Raw genomic sequence first — 17,500 nt, 5'->3', positions numbered from 1 at the left:
TCTGTTTTTGTATATTGGCATGTTGCCATTTAAGACCATTTGATTTTGATTTTTTTTTTTTATCTATGTTAACTGTCACCTTCACTTTCATCACGTTGGGTGTGACTGAACGTTGGAATGGGACTAGTGGACTATATCATATTGTAAATAAACTGCACCCTTGTATTGGCCCAACTGCACCCTTGTATTGGCCCTCTTACCTGTTGCCTCAGCCCGATTTCTCCTAAAGCACTCAATACCCTACAACAGCACTCAATACCAGCACTCAATACTCTACAACAGCACTCAATACCCTACAACAGCACTCAATACCAGCACTCAATACCCTACAACAGCACCCTACAACAGCACTCAATACCAGCACTCAATACCCTACAACATCACTCAATACCCTACAACAGCACTCAATACCAGCACTCAATACCCTACAACATCACTCAATACCCTACAACAGGACTCAATACCAGCACTCAATACCCTACAACAGCACTCAATACCAGCACTCATTAGCCTACAACAACAGTCAATACCAGCACTCAATACCCTACAACAGCACTCAACTACCCTAAAACAGCACTCAATACCAGCACTCAATACCCTACAACATCACTCAATACACTCAACAGCCTACAACATCACTCAATACCCTACAACAGCACTCAATACCAGCACTCAATACCCTACAACATCACTCAATACCCTACAACAGCACTCAATACCAGCACTCAATAGCCTACAACAGCACTCAATACCCTACAACACTCAGTACCCTACAACAGCACTCAAAACACTCAATACCCTACAACAGCACTCAATACCCTACAACAGCACTCAATACCCTACAACAGCATTCAATACACTCAATACCCTACAACAGCACTCAATACCCTACAACACTCATATAATGCTATGGTGTCCACTCACTGGCCACTTCAAGGTACACCTTGCTACCCAACTAGCACCTGGTACTAGTTCATTAGGTACACCTTGCTACCCAACCAGCACCTGGTACTAGTTCATTAGGTACACCTTGCTACCTAACTAGTACCGGGTACTAGTTCATTAGGTACACCTTGCTACCCAACCAGTACCCACCTTGCTACCCAACCAGTACCTGGTACTAGTTCATTAGGTACACCTTGCTACCCAACTAGCACCTGGTACTAGTTCATTAGGCACACCTTGCTACCCAACCAGCACCTGGTACTAGTTCATTAGGTACACCTTGCTACCCAACCAGCACCTGGTACTAGTTCATTAGGTACACCTTGCTACCTAACTAGCACCGGGTACTAGTTCATTAGGTACACCTTGCTACCCAACCAGTACCCACCTTGCTACCCAACCAGTACCTGGTACTAGCTCATTAGGTACACCTTGCTACCTAACTAGCACTGGGTACTAGTTCATTAGGTACACCTTGCTACCCAACCAGTACCTACCTTGCTACCCAACCAGTACCTACCTTGCTACCCAACCAGTACCTGGTACTAGTTCATTAGGTACACCTTGCTACCCAACCAGTATCTGGTACTAGTTCATTAGGTACACCTTGCTACCCAACTAGCACCGGGTTGGACCCCATTTTGCCCTCAGAACTGTTGAAATTCTTGGTGGCATAGATTCAGCAAGGTGCTGGAACATTCCTCAGAGATTTTCCTTAGATTCACACAGTTGCTGCACGTTTGTCGGCTGCACATCCATGATGTGAGTCTCCCATTCCACCGAATCCCGAAAGGTGCTGTGGAGTTTTGTGACATGGTGCGTTACACTGCTGACGGAGTCATTACGTGGAATCATACTTTAGCGTCAAAGTGACCCACTAGTGAGAAATGCAGAACATTAAACCACATATTGGAATATTGGGCATAATGCAGAACATTAACCAATTAAAGTGTTTAACAAATATGTCCATGATTTGAAAGGCAGGATTAATTCTAATGTGACCACAGTATGGACGCTGGAGGTGCGGCTGTGCTTGTCAAATCAGATAGTGTTGTAGAGTCCAGTGAGAGCAGGCGCTTGATCAGCTAGTGGCTGGACTCACGACCTGGTGCTGGCCGGCGTCGAGCGACAACATCAAGCTCCAGAGGCTGCATTTGGGATGACCGGAGGTGTGTTCACATTCTGTGAACACTGAACAGAGACAAACATTTGGAGTGAAAATGTTTTTTCAGAACAGTTCAATTTGAATGATTTTGTGTGAACATTCCATTTCAATAGTAACCCGTCGCCCAGTTCCCCTGCATGTCTGTGTGGACCTGCTTCCTCACGCTGTCTGTGTGGACCTGCTTCCTCACGCTGTTTACATGGATCTGCTTCCTCACGCTGTCTGTGTGGACCTGCTTCCTCCTAGCTACTGTTAGATTGCTTAACCAGTAACTAGCTACTGTTAGATTGCTTAACCAGTAACTAGCTACTTGATGGTGACCAGTTGCCCTTTGTGTTAGTCCTGAGATCCCTGTTTAATGGAGATCATACCACTGGCTGCTGCAGGAAAGCCATCATGAATTGACATGACATGCTAGCTCTGTTAAGCGACATGATATGCTAGCTCTGTTGTGCCATCATGAATTGGCATGACATGCTAGCTCTGTTGTGCCATCATGAAGCGACATGACATGCTAGCTCTGTTGTGCCATCATAAATTGACATGACATGCTAGCTCTGTTGTGCCATCATGAAGCGACATGACATGCTAGCTCTGTTGTGCCATCATGAATTGACATGACATGCTAGCTCTGTTGTGCCATCATGAATTGACATGACATGCTAGCTCTGTTGTGCCATCATGAATTGACATGACATGCTAGCTCTGTTGTGCCATCATGAATTGACATGACATGCTAGCTCTGTTGTGCCATCATGAAGCGACATGACATGCTAGCTCTGTTGTGCCATCATGAATTGACATGACATGCTAGCTCTGTTTTGCCATCATGAAGCGACATGACATGCTAGCTCTGTTGTGCCATCATGAATTGACATGACATGCTAGCTCTGTTGTGCCATCATGAATTGACATGACATGCTAGCTCTGTTGTCTCAAGTTAAGTGTGCTATGGGTCCCCGTGTGGTCGTAAAAGCCTCGCCGTCAGTGGAGTGGGAGTTCATCGTGTGAAGCCTCAACTCCTGTGGGAGTGATTGCACTGACAGATATATGTGCGCATCCTCAGGAAGTCCTCTAAGCCTGGAGTCTCTTTGGGTATGAGCTAGTTTGTGTGTGTGTGTGTGTGAGAGAGAGAGAGAGAGAGAGAGAGAGAGAGAGAGAAATTAAAAAACTATTAAAAAAAATATTGCACACTTTGGCTTCATTGAACGTGTGTGTGTGTGTGTGTGTGTGTCTGTCCTCTGTATGTGTGTGTGTGTCCCTGGTGGCATCTCTGAGATGGAAGTCCCTCTGGGTGTGGGTGGTGTGTGTGCATGTGTATGTATGTCCTTTGTGGAATCTTTTCAAATTTAAAGCCGGGGGATCTGGATCTGGATCTTCAGCTTGATGAACCAGCAAGTACTTCTACTTACAAATAAGAACACAAACAGCATTGACCTCAGTCTGCTAATTAATTCCCACAGTTTACCATAAACTGATAATTGGTGTCCACGGTTAACCACCAGAATGGGGCCTTGACCATGGAGAAGTGGAGGTCATTAGCCAACAAGGAAAAGGACGACAGCGGGGCATGACTTGGCTTGACCAAGCACTTGATCACTCAAACACCTTTAGAGTAAGCCTAGGCTAATATTAATCAAAAGTCCTCAACATCCGCCAATCATATCATGCAATTGGCTCTGTAACAAGAACGAAATATAATTATTAAACTTTTTGAAAATGATTAAAGAGTAAGTTCAATTATTGTGTAATATCTCATATTTTCCTAATGCTCAGGGTGGCTGGCCTCTTTAAATGTGGACAAGTAGAGCGCAGGATGCAGGACGGTTCATATGACAGCCCATATTTGGACAAGTAGAGCGCAGGATGCAGGACGGTCCATACGACAGCCCATATTTGGACAAGTAGAGCGCAGGATGCAGGACGGTCACAGCCCATATTTGGACAAGTAGAGAGCAGGATGCAGGACGGTCTATACGACAGCCCATATTTGGACAAGTAGAGGACGGTCCATACGGGCTACAGCTTTTTCCCTTCAGCTTCTCTGGCCTTCAACTGAAATACATGGCATTACCGTAATAACATTAAATACATGGCATTACCGTAATAACATTAACTACATGCCATTACCGTAGTGTTAATTTCGTCAGACGAGACGAGAGGAAATATGTTCGTCAAAAACCTTTTTTTTGCATGAAAGATAATCTCTCTTCATTTTCGTCTACAAAATGAGAAGACAGAATATCTAGCTGTTACGTTTTCAAAATATTCCGAATGAGTTCATACGCAGCAGCTTTCCTGTAGGCTTGTCTACGTGCTGTTGCTGCCACCCTGTGTAGCAAGCTAACTACCTAAGCTAATGCCACAATGCTACATACCCAGAAGTTGTAAGCTTCTCTCCTACAAATTAACATCCCCCAGAATGTCCATACGAAAATGTTCATCATGTAATGTCAACTATTTAACTAGTTAGACTGATGATGCAAAGTTTGCTAGCAAGTAAGCTAATATGGAAAGTTCGCTAGCAAGTTAGCTATGGCTAAGATGGAGAGTCTGTTTGGGGAATGTGTTGTGTTTGGGTGCATATCGCCATCTAGCGAGGCGGAGTCAAACATTAATACTTTGGCCTACGACAGTGTTTCTCAAACTTTTTCAGTTTCAGGACCACTTAACTAACCCTAGCTAAAAAGAAAAAGATTAGACCTACTTCATCAGTAGCCTATAATTAGTCTACACAATAGGCCTACTCACTGAACCATAGTGTTCATTTTGTCACCTATTTTTAATTTAGTCTTAGTCTTGTGACGAAATGTCCTTTTTACTCTTTGTCATATTTAGTCATTCAAATATCATTTTTGTTAGTCAAATTTTAGTCGACTAAAAGTCTCGTCATTTTAGTCTAGTTTTAGTCAAAAGAAAACTAAAGGTATCTTAGTCAGTTTTAGTCAACACATTTTAGTCTTTTTTTTATAACAAATTATTTCTAATTACCATTTGAGTCAAATAGTGTTTCACACATCTCAATTTTCCAACAATATTGTGTGTCCACAGGGCTACTCGTCTGTTATAATTACTCATTCTGATTTTTTGTCAGTCAGTATGTTTACATGCACAGGTAAGTTGAGCTACAGTTATAGCTCGGCTGGGATTTGACCATAGACAGTAAAAGATTTGACTGGACCACTGTCATATTCGTAGGCCAGTGTTTCTCAAAGTGTGGTCCGGGGATCACTGGTGGTCCGCAAGCTATCCCAAGTGGTCCGCGAGCAGACATGGTCAAATATAATATAGATGAGTTGTTTGCAATATTGAACCAACTTGTATGTAAAAACAGTTCTGCAACACTGTCTATGTAAGATATGCCAGTTTAAATCATACAGTATAAATCCACACAATAAGCAAAGTGGAAAGACAATAAGCAAGGATAACATTAACCCTCTAGGCGCCACGGTCGAATTTACTCGACAAGATGCGGTGCTGAATAAAACGGCCGATTTAGTCAAATAGGGTGTCATATTTCGTTCGACCTCCACTCCACTAGATGGCAGACAAGTCATACGTCGAAAAAACGACATGCTTTAAACAAAACTTTCACGCTACATTATATTACCATAATAACATTAAATACATGGCATTACCTTAATGACATGAAATACATGGCATTACCTAACATTATTATTGCTACTGCTGTAATTGATATATCATCTCTTGATTATTATATACAAAATTCTGTTATATACAAAACGGGAATATGATTTTCTGAATAATAAATCCCCAAAGATGGCTATTTTCTACACACTGCCTAAAATACACAAAAGGCTTACAAAACCACCAGGCCGTCCAATTGTCTCTGGCATTGACTCTTTAACTGCCAATATGTCCAAATATGTGGATTTCTTCCTAAGACCAATTGTGGAATCACTGCCATCTTATGTTAAAGACTCAGGTGACATGATAGGTGGAAACTGTTCTATTGTTACTATCACAGATGAGGTTATACTTGCCAGTTTTGATATTGTATCCCTATACACAAACGTACCATACAGTGGAGGCATTAAGGCAATTGAATACTTCCTGAGCCAACGAAAAAACAAACTTGGCATCTAATGAAACAATTACACACATGGCTGAATTTGTACTTACGCATAATTTATTTACGTTTGATGATGACTTTTACTTAAAAGAATGGGGGAGCTCAATGGGATCGCCAATGTCACCTAGTTATGCTTCTTTATATGTAGCCTTTTGGGAACATACAGTCATTTTGAACCCAAACAATAACCCTTTCTTTCATAAAATCTTACTCTGGAAATGCTTTTTAGATGACATTTTTATTGTGTTTAAGGGAAATGAGAATGAACTAATGTCACTCCATGACCTCCTCAACACCTCAACACAACATCTATCTTTTACTATGGAAAAGGACCCAACCAAAATGAATTTTCTTGATCTATGGATCTTAAAAAGAGAGGGTGGACTATATACTGATCTATACACTAAACAAACTGATAGAAATACCCTCTTAACTCATTGAGTGCCAAAAATGTAATATTACGTTTTTAGCTTTTTTTTTAAAATTACGAAACTAGACACTCTTAACACACCTTATATGTGATTTTGGGAACTCTGTGATGAATGGAAATGAAATATATGACGATCGAAAACTCATGAAAACGCACAATCTGGACATTTTATCTAGACATTAATCATATCTCTGTTGCCACTTTGGGTCGAATCAGTGACGCATGCACGTCAGCTCAAACCCAGGCCATTTTCGTGGGTCTATCACTAGGTGGCAGTCTCGCCAGGTCACTTCCCGGAAACTTTACAGGCAACACTTCATATTTCATGAAAGACGTTATATCTCCATTTCTAGAAAAAAAAACGCGATTTTGATGAAAACTAGCCACTGTTTAGCTTGTGATTTCTCAGGAACAGAAGCGTGTAGAAATACACGGTTTGCACCCACTGAGAGCTTAAAGTCTCACCTTTCAAACGAGCCATTGTATGTGTTCATAGCTATAACAGAGAATATGCTGTGGCTGTACAAAAATCCTCAACAATGGTCTAGATTGCTGGCACTCTAGGACAAAGCTTCCGAAAACCGCTTGGCATTCAATGAGTTAAGGGCAGATAGTTACCATCCTCTACCCTTAAAAAAGTTTACCCTACAGTCAATTTTGTAGACTGAGGCGGATCTGTAAGAAAGAATCTGACTTCTCACATCACTTGACAGAGGCACAAAATAAGTTTAAAAGACGTGGATATAGTGAAAAGAGTATTGAAGAAGCCACCAAAAAGATCCTCTCAAAAACAAGAGAAGAGTTTTTTAAACCTAAGAAAAAGAAAGATATGAATTCAAATTTATTTATCACCAAATATACCAAAACATCTGAACAATTTAAAAAAAATATTCAAACTCATTGGCATGTCTTACAAAAAGATGAGACCATTAAACATTTATACAAGAATCTCCCAACTGTTGTGTTTAAACGTGGCCGAAATCTGAGGGATGAGTTAGTACAGTCTGAATACGTCCCCACCCCTCCACCACCCTCTCAAACACGCTTAACACCCATCCCTCGGAAATTGTAAATGTGGAGCATGTGCCCAATGCAACTCCACTTCGAAGAAAAGATATTTTAACCATCCACACACTGGCGAAAAGATAAATATTAAAGGTGTAATTTCATGCAACACAAAAGGGGTGATTTACATGCTGACCTGTCCGTGCGGAAAAGCGTATGTGGGGACAACTCCTCTCGTGAATTACAGTTTTTCTCAGTCGCTTTGGTGCTTTTTTCAGATCAGAATGAAAATTCTCATAACTTAAATTCTTCAACCTCCACAACATTTAGTCATTTGTGCACATCATAGTAGCAATTTCTCCTTCCTCTGAACAAAATGCAAATACTTTTGGACATGTATCAGTTGCTTTCATACAATTCTTTGCTGTTTTTTAACATTGTCATTTGCTTATGTCATGTCAGTCAAAATGAACTATACTTATGAATCCTGAATAGTCGTTCCCAATAAAACTAATAGTCTTTCTTTCATTGCTTGAGTCATTACATACAAAATTGTTGCTAATTGAAAAACTAGTTATCAAATTCTGTCACAATGCTGTAGAATTGCAAAGAGCATACGGTAAAAATGTGTCAAGACTTCTCATTTTGATGACACTGACAGTTTCATTGACATGAATACCTGCTTTTGAGGAATGGACTATCCATTTTGAGCAAGTGACGTGCTTTTTCAGGTCATCCACTAGGTTTTGAAGTTTGCACTAATTGTTTTGAGATTTGCACTAACTGCTGTGCAAATGTTAATAGTGATGTGAGAAAAGCACCAAAGCGACTGAGAAAAACTGTAAAACAGAGGATTGCGGAACACAGAAGTACCATAAGATGCCAAAATAGCATCTATCCTGTGGCCCAACATTTTATGGAGTTTAATCACCCAATATCATCCTTAAAATACACAAGGATTAAAAAGGTGCAACAAGAGGGGAGGGAACTTTGAAACAATTTTACTAAAGAGGGAGGCTTTTTGGATTTCCCATCTACGGACTCTAAGACCCAATGGTCTGAATGAAGAACTGGATTTGAGACCTTTTATTTAAAATAAACTTCATATAGACATGTTTGAAAGTGTTGAATGGATTGAAAGTGACAATATTGAGTATTTGTACTAAACATACATTTGATGTACTGTAATTAGTGACTATGATGAATTAGGTAAAGACACAATGTGTATAATATAACTTGTTGGATATATGGTATGCTGACTGTTTTGTCAATTTTGTAAATATTGTAATTTATGAACACTATTGTTTCTGTAATTGTCTTGATACAATTCCTTTGTTGTGGTTAGGTGCATCATAATTGATTGTGTGGACCTAGCTTGATTACACACCTGGTGAGATACCCAGAGTGCCCTTGACACCTGGTGCTTTAAGACTGGATTTGCTAGTGTCCACATCAGGAACCTTGACAAAGGCTGACAGGCGAAAAGTTGGAATAAAAGAATTAAGAGATAGAGTGTGCGGCGACAAAGTTTTTTCTTAGTTTATTTTCCCTTGCCAGCACCTCGGGGGTTGGCATTATTTTCTATATTTATATGTTGATTATTATATTACCATAATAACATTAAATACATGGCATTACCGTAATAACATGAAATACATGGCATTACCGTAATAACATGAAATACATGGCATTACCGAACATTATTACTGCTACTGCTGTTATTGATATATCATGTCTTGATTATTATATTGTAGAATGTTAATAACATATCATCAAATAAATACTTTTACATACTTTAATGGAGGAAACTGTCTTTTCTGCATGTGTGTGTGTGTGTGTCTGTCATCACGGTGAGACGCTTAGCTACCACAGTACAAATACAGATTCAGTAAAAAACCGAACAGTCAAGCACGAATTAGATCATGAGTTCGGCAACCAGATGATACGTCCATGAATCCTATCAAATAGATGCAATAACCCTGGGCACTAGCTGTGATAATACGTCCATGAATCCTATCAAACAGATGCAGTAACCCTGGGCACTAGCTGTGATGATACGTCCATGAATCCTATCAAATAGATGCAATAACCCTGGGCACTAGCTGTGATGATACGTCATCGTTTTGTCATGTTGCTGTGTTGTTTATCATGTGTGTTTTGTCATGTCGTCATGTTGCTGTCTTGTTGATCATGTGTGTTTTGTCATATTGTCATGTTGCTGTGTTGTTTATCATGTGTGTTCTGCACCATCATTTGCATTAACGCCACTGCTGTGCTCATTGAAAAAATGCCTTCAAAACATGTCTGGATTGCATGCAAATTGCAAATAAAAAATGTGTGAAAAATATGTGTGTGTGTGTGTGTGTTTGCAGAAATCCGGGCTCAGCTGGTGGAGCAACAGAAGGTTCTGGAACAGCAGACGGACATGCGAGTACAGCTGCTTCAGGACCTGCAGGATTTCTTCCGGAAGAAGTCGGAGATCGAGAGCGAGTACTCACGCAACTTAGAGAAGCTTGCCGAGCGCTTCATGGCCAAGACACGCAGCACCAAGGATCACCAACAATACAAGTAGGAGTGTGTGTGTGTGTCTCTGTGTGTCTCTGTGTGTCTCTGTGTGTGTCTGTGTGTGTGTGTGTGTGTGTACAGTGGGCATCGCTTTCAAATGACCACTTCAGTCGCGCATTACGAGGAGTGAAGCTTTAGTACCACTTTCAGCCACTGTGCGTCGCTCTGCCACTGTATATCGCTCTGCCTGCCGCCCCTTCTGAAAAAGCAGGAGGCTATCATTAAACATAATTGTTGCCGAGAGTAATCCCAGCCTACGAATTCAATAACAAAATAAATCATGAATAATTAAACATTACCTCGATTTAGGTTACTTGGGTATGGCTTAAGGCTTGACTACACGGTGGTAACGAAAATCTAAATCGAAATTTGCTGTCTACATTATTGTCAGTGTTGGGGGGTAACGAAACTACGCAAATCAAAACAGTGGTGTGATAATTGAGCCAGTAAAGAAATAACTGTTCAGAATTAATCTATAGCCTTGGGTAGGCTTTTGCAGAAAACAATGTTGGCGATTTAATACTATCTAGCGACGTTTTTAACAGGCTACGCTATAGAGGCTTAGACAACTATGACAACGTTTTGGTTTCGTAAATGAATTTGCCCTACTTCTTGACTGCAATGTAGTCAATTGACTGCTTGACATGTCATTTTTTATTTTTCTGTACAATAAACAAATACATCTGCTTTATGCCGCAGAATTACACACTTGGCCAGCCTATAGAACGGGCACATTTTGGAGAGAATAGAGAATGTACGCACGCAAGAATCTGTAGGCTATTTGTGGATGGTTACCAGCAAACAATGTTTAATACATTAACTCAAGACGTCAAACGTTTTCTAAACAATACAAACAGAAAGGATACAGCAGGCAGCAAATGTAGAAGAGTAATTTCCAGTGGAAGAACAAAATGCTGAATGAAGCCTATGAAGGCATATCTGGCAAGTTGTTATTTTTGAAGATGTAAATGGTTGGGCTATAGGCCTAGTTTGCAAGAAGGAGACATAAAGCGTGAGCATGCCACACTATATACACTAGCTGTGGTAGCGGGGGGTAGGAGGATTACTGTTAGCGCAGGATTTATATAAAATTCTTCCACAGAAGGCCTGCCTCAAATGCAGGCTTGCCCAAAAAAAAGGCCTGTGGTTTGCGCAGCCTACAGTAAGTAGGTCTTAGAGAGTTAGGAGTCCTCTCGACATCTTTTAAGCTGTCTCAGAGGTGGAAAGTTGCGTTCGTTGGGGGCAGGGCCGGATTAACAATTCATAGACCTTGGGAACAAATGTCTGATGGCCCCCCTGCCCCCCAGCCAACGTGAATCGGGTGGTCAGTTAATAGGCCTATATCGTGAAGATTTTTATTGCCATTTAAGGCACGAGCGCATCTGTGAGGCCAAGCCTCACCAAGTAGCCCGTTTGTTTACAACTAACATTACATTTAATTAAACTGCTTATAGGCTATGCCGAAATAGTTTCAACATTTTGAATATCAGTGTCGGGTGAATTAGGAAATGTTCTCAAAGTAGCCTTATGGCTGAAAGCTGCTTGGGATCCCCCCTGTCAAGCAATAACCATACAAAAAGTTAAAAACAGATGACATGATGCGCATCACTGACATAATGCGCAAATAAAATAGCCTAGAAATTCCAATATATTCGAATACATGTGTTTATTTTAGAGGGGATATTCAAACGTCATTTTTGAGCAATTTTGACAGCCCTAGTCCACTGTAGACTATGCCAATTGTCTATTAACACCTTCCACTAACCCCGGTGAGTGGGGGGTCGCTATAATGCGTGTGAAATAGCACCATTGAGTAGCCTATGCGAAATAGCCTTAAAATCGGTCCGGTGTTGTCTGCCTTCTGGTTTCTCCACCTATTTGTTTCCTTGCGTGTGCATGCGCTGCAGCAGTTGTCAGACATTCACAAACAAGTTGTTTTAGGCGGTTTGAAGTCGCTTTTCATACACCATGAGCGCTCGGCTACATTACAGCCACTCGGACAAAAGACATGTAAAAAAATATATGTTTTGAAAACTAGCATTAAACTGGATTCGAACCCGCAAAAGCAACACATGCGTGACTCTGTCCAGCCTGATTCCCTAGTCTTTGAGCCAACTAATATGTTATGCGATACAATTAACTATTGTAGGCTACCATCAATTAATAACGTAGGCAACACCCAGGTAACATGTTGTCCAGGCTATCTGAAACAAGTGGTTGCCCTTCATCTACAACAACTGGTTACCTTGGGCTGCTACAGTCGTCAGTGCACTGTGCACAGTAGGCCTATGCTACTCTTTGTGGTTGATCAACTAAAAATAAAAGATGTATTTGGTGATGACGTTATTGTAGGCCTAGTAGACCATTCTGAGAAATTAAATGGTACGAGAAACGATCTACATAGCGTTTGCAAAAATTAGCGTATTTTTCAAGTCAATAAACATTCCATAGGCCTGGTAGTAGCTCAGACAAGGAGTTATAAGATAAAGGCAATACCATTTGTGTCACCTAATGCAGTTCAGTGAATTAGCAAGATACCATCAGAAGCCAACAATCATAAAGCACCTGTGCGCTCTCTCCCCTGCGCATGAAGCTGTCTGCGTGTTGTAGGCTAGATTTGCGTGAGTTCTTTCTATCTGCTTTGCTTTTGTAAGTTGTGACCACCTAGGCTATGTTATAGACGTTCTATGAGGTACCAGTGTTTAGCTGTGTCACAAAACAATAAGCTTTGTCAGACTACTTTTAAAATTATATTTAGGGCTATATACATTTTAAACATTCGGGGCTGAAGACCCGACAAAGCCTTGCGTTAATTCTTCAGGTGGGAAGTGTCAGGAATTTTCATACGAGAGACTCTCTCATTGGTGGTTAGTATATGGAGTAGGGGATTGACAGCAACATAGCAAATCACATTATGAGAGATGCTGAATTTAACATTAACTGCGATGTTTGATTTTAAATTAATGTAAATTTAGCCGGGACTATAAGCTGGCACATGTGGGTGCTCGATGTTTTCAGTGGGTGCCCGAGAGACGGAGCATCCACGGTATCGGCGCCTATGAGAAGCATATCTCGCGGTTGCATCCATTACAAAAAAACAAGCAATGTGAACGTCTAGGATTGGGGAGAGCACTAAATGCTCTACTGAATAAGCACAAAGTCAAGCCTTTAAATGAAAAACACTCTTTAATAATCAAAAAAATAAACGCTAATGAAGTAAACTTGTGACCATCAAAAATAGTTTATCGCCTGTAACTCCTTGATAACAGGACGTAACAGGAAGGCATTTGGCTGAGCAATGGAGGTTAATATGCTCTATATATTTTTCCAAATGATGTCTGTCTATCATCGTTGCACTTTCGGAGAAAACCAGAATGTTTAATTTGTCTTGCGTTTCTTTCACGGCTGCAAGCGGGATTCACTCGCAGTTAACCAAATATTTCTTTATTAGGGCAGGGCAGGCATATTTCTGGCTATTACATTATTTCTAAACCAGTCTGCTAAAGTCTGTAGTGAAGTCTGTGTAGGGTTTTCCAGGCTCCATTTCTTTTTACGAGACACCCTGCTCACTTGAGACATCTGCCGGTTGTTTGGGTTGTTGCAGCGTCGTTGCAGCGTCCCTGGAAAAATACAAATTAAAGTCGCGTGATACCGCGTGATCCCAGGCGCTGACCGCGAGGGAAGCTGGCCAAGTCGAAGCACTGCCCACTGTACATGGTTTTTTGTGACTGTCATTCAGTCAGTCTGTCTGTCAGTCTGGCTGTTTGGGGAAAGATGGGAGATGTTTCTGTGTATTTTATTCAGTCTGTCTAAGAAGGAGCCAGTCTGTCCTGACAGACGTGTGTGTGTGTGTGTGTGTGTGTGTGTGTGTGTGTGTGTGTGTGCGTGCTTTGTCTGGAGAAAAGGGTGAAAGTCTGACAGAGATGGAGGGAGATAGAGAAGAACATACATTATTTAAAGCCTATTTCATTCTGACCGCTGGTAATAAGAAATAGCACTTTTTTCTGCCCATCTTGTGTCATATGATGCATAGACATCCCCTCTATGACTTTTCTCTTTCCCTCCCTCATCCTTCTCTCTCATAAACACACACTTCCACTGAATCCCTCTCTCCTTTCTCTCTGTCTCTTTTTTTCCTGCAGTTTCTCACTGAATCCTTCTCTCCTCTCTCTCCCTTGCCCTCTTAGCCCATCTGTGTGCTCTATGTGTGTGCATGTGCATGTGTGTGTGTGCTCTTTGTGTGTGCATGTGTGTGTGTGCTCTCTCTCCCCCATCTTGGGCTTTCTTTCCTCTCTCACACACACACACACACACACACACACACACACAGTTGTATTGTGTGCACTCTCACAGATCTTCTAGCTGACACACACACACATACACACACACACACAGTTGTATTGTGTGCACTCTCACAGATCTCCTAGCTGACACATACACACATACACACACACACACAGTTGTATTGTGTGCACTCTCACAGATCTCCTAGCTGACACACACACACAGTTGTATTGTGTGCACTCTCACAGATCTCCTAGCTGACACACACACACAGTTGTATTGTGTGCACTCTCACAGATCTCCTAGCTGACACACACACACAGTTGTATTGTGTGCACTCTCACAGATCTCCTAGCTGACACATACACACATACACACACACACACAGTTGTATTGTGTGCACTCTCACAGATCTCCTAGCTGACACACACACACAGTTGTATTGTGTGCACTCTCACAGATCTCCTAGCTGACACACACACACAGTTGTAGTGTGTGCACTCTCACAGATCTCCTAGCTGACACACACACACACACACACACACACGCTCTCCTCTTCCATATCCCTCCTCTGCACCACTCCCTCTCCATCTCCCTCTTCATGGATCCCTCTCTTCTCTTTCTCTCTTTCTCTTTTCTCACTCTTTTGTTCCGCTGAGGTTTGCTAGGATATGAGAAGGACGATGTCTTGAATGTATTACCCACAATGCCTTTCTCGCTGTTCATGGGTGAGAAATCAAGTGTGTATGTATGTGTGAGGGAGAGAGAGACCGAGCAAGAGAAAGAGAAGACCTAGGCTCCTTTTTGCAGAGGAAGCTCTCTCTCTCCCTCTGTGTGTGTGTGTGTGTGTTTGTTTGAAGTGTCCTACTCTCTCGGCACCATGTTTGTGTGTGTGTTTCTCATTAATGTAGATTAAATTCAGCTGTGAACGAGAGGATGAGTGAGAGAGAGAGAGAGAGAGAGAGGGAGAGGGAGAGAGAGAGGGAGGGAGGGAGGGATAGGGAGAGGAGGAGAGAGAGAGAGAGGGAGCGTAATGAACGACAGACATCTTCACACATGTCTCCCCGTCACGTGCTGCAGGGGGTCCTGTGTCTGTGTGTGTGTGTGTGTGTGTGTGTGCTTGGGGTGCAGTCTGATTCAGGGGGTCATACTTGGGGTGCAGTCTGATTCATGGGGTCCTGACAGAGTAGCCCCTGCATGTGCCTGCTGAATCTTATCAAGTTTACAACGCTCAGGCGACATCTCATCTGTTATCGTCATTATCATAAACCACCATCACCACCTCCATCATCATAATTAGTGGAGCATTCTGTGAAATTACATTTCATTTATCAGCAAAAATCAAGCTAAATCAAGATGTTTAATGTTAAGCTGTCCATAGAGAGCAAGGGTTTGTTCAAACCAAGCTGCTATATCTTAACATACTGTATCTAATTATACATATCTAGATTTCGTTTTTGAAAGTGTCATTGTGCAACCACTATGACAGCTTAGAGTGAGATTGTTGAAAGAGATTGTCTATCATTTAGCTATGGTAGCTGTTGAACAATTATCATTTAGCTATGGTAGTTGTTGAATGACAGGTTCAGTACATGCACGCCTGATCTAGTGGATTCATTTCTAAAAAGAGTGATATATTATATATATTGATTGCATATTGGATTCTTTTCTAAAAAGAGTGATATATTGTATATATTGATTTAAAAGAGCGATATATTGTATTGATTGCATATGGGTTATCTGTGCTGAGCGCCTGCACTACTTACCTCCTCAACAGCCATTTGCTAGTCGCTAGTCGCTTCAATAACCATTCACTGCTCTCTACAGCATGCAGTATAACCTGTCAGCTGACACCATGTAATGTGCAGGAAGATATAGCTGTCATGCTAAGGTCAGTAGCCAAGAGATGATCTGTCAGAGGCACAGATATATCTAACCTGTACCCTCTGTCTCTTAGCATCTCCATCACCCATGCTCTCCAACTCTCCACCTCTCTGTGTTTCATCTCATCCTCATCCTCATCCTCTCTCCTCCCCATTCTCCCTCCCAGTGTGCTGGCTAGTGGCTGACCTCAAGTCCCCCTCCCTGTGTCCCTGGAGGGGGGTGGTGCTTGCTGGTTCCCTTGGTAGACTTCCATTCTAATGCACACAGGATGGCCACAACGCTCAGTGTGCTATGCTTTACTGCTAGCGCTCAGTGTGCTATCTTTACTGCTAGCTAGTGATGCTTAGAGTGATGATGGCCACAATAGTGATGATGATGATGATGGTGATAACTAGGTGATGTGAGCGTGTGTATCCATTCTAGGGATTGTGTGTACGTTGGGGTCTGTGTGCCTGTTGCGTGTGTATCCATTCTAGGGATTCTGTGTTTATGATTTTGGATGTTATTATATGTGTGTATTTTGTGTCCATCAGATGAAGATACAGAACCTGCATTATAAAACATTTAAAACGCAAACAAAAAACATATGCAAATATCGTACTCTTAAAAGTTAAATTTTACATTGCTGTGTGGAATCTTATTTTTTTGTATTGAATTTTAGTCACACACACACACACACACACCACACATACACACACACACACACACACACACACACACACACACACACACACACACACTCCAACAGAGGTCCAATGCATGTTGTGTGTTGCTCTTTTCAGGAAAGACCAGAACCTTCTGTCTCCAGTGAACTGTTGGTACCTGCTCCTGAACGAGGTTCGCCGCGAGAGCAAAGACCACGCCACTCTGAGTGACCTGTACCTGAACAACGTCATAACACGCTTCGCTCACATCAGTGAAGACACTACACGACTGCTCAAGAAGGTACACACACACACACACACATACTCATCCATATATTTGTATAACTTCAGTACACATTCACTAAATATGTGTTGGCCATGGAGTGTATTATTTATGTGTTCCCTAGTGCTGTTTTATTCATGATCGAGTTGTTGTTCTAATCTGTGCTTCCAAAACATTTTCCAAACACACACACACACACACA

General features: G+C 41.6%; 1 protein-coding gene across 1 annotated transcript in view; it reads left to right on the top strand.

The window, feature by feature from the left end:
* LOC125288906 (SLIT-ROBO Rho GTPase-activating protein 1-like) overlaps positions 1-17,500 on the top strand; it is a 99,108-nt gene that overhangs the window by 20,916 nt on the left and 60,692 nt on the right. Inside the window, exons 2-3 of the mRNA XM_048235612.1 lie at positions 10,011-10,206; positions 17,154-17,316. Coding sequence (XP_048091569.1) covers positions 10,011-10,206; positions 17,154-17,316 — 359 coding nt within the window. The remainder of the gene's footprint in view (positions 1-10,010; positions 10,207-17,153; positions 17,317-17,500) is intronic.

This window comes from Alosa alosa, chromosome 23 (genome assembly GCF_017589495.1).
Source record: "Alosa alosa isolate M-15738 ecotype Scorff River chromosome 23, AALO_Geno_1.1, whole genome shotgun sequence".
Taxonomy (NCBI): Eukaryota; Metazoa; Chordata; class Actinopteri; order Clupeiformes; family Clupeidae; genus Alosa; species Alosa alosa.
This window is presented reverse-complemented; position numbering and strand designations above follow the sequence as displayed.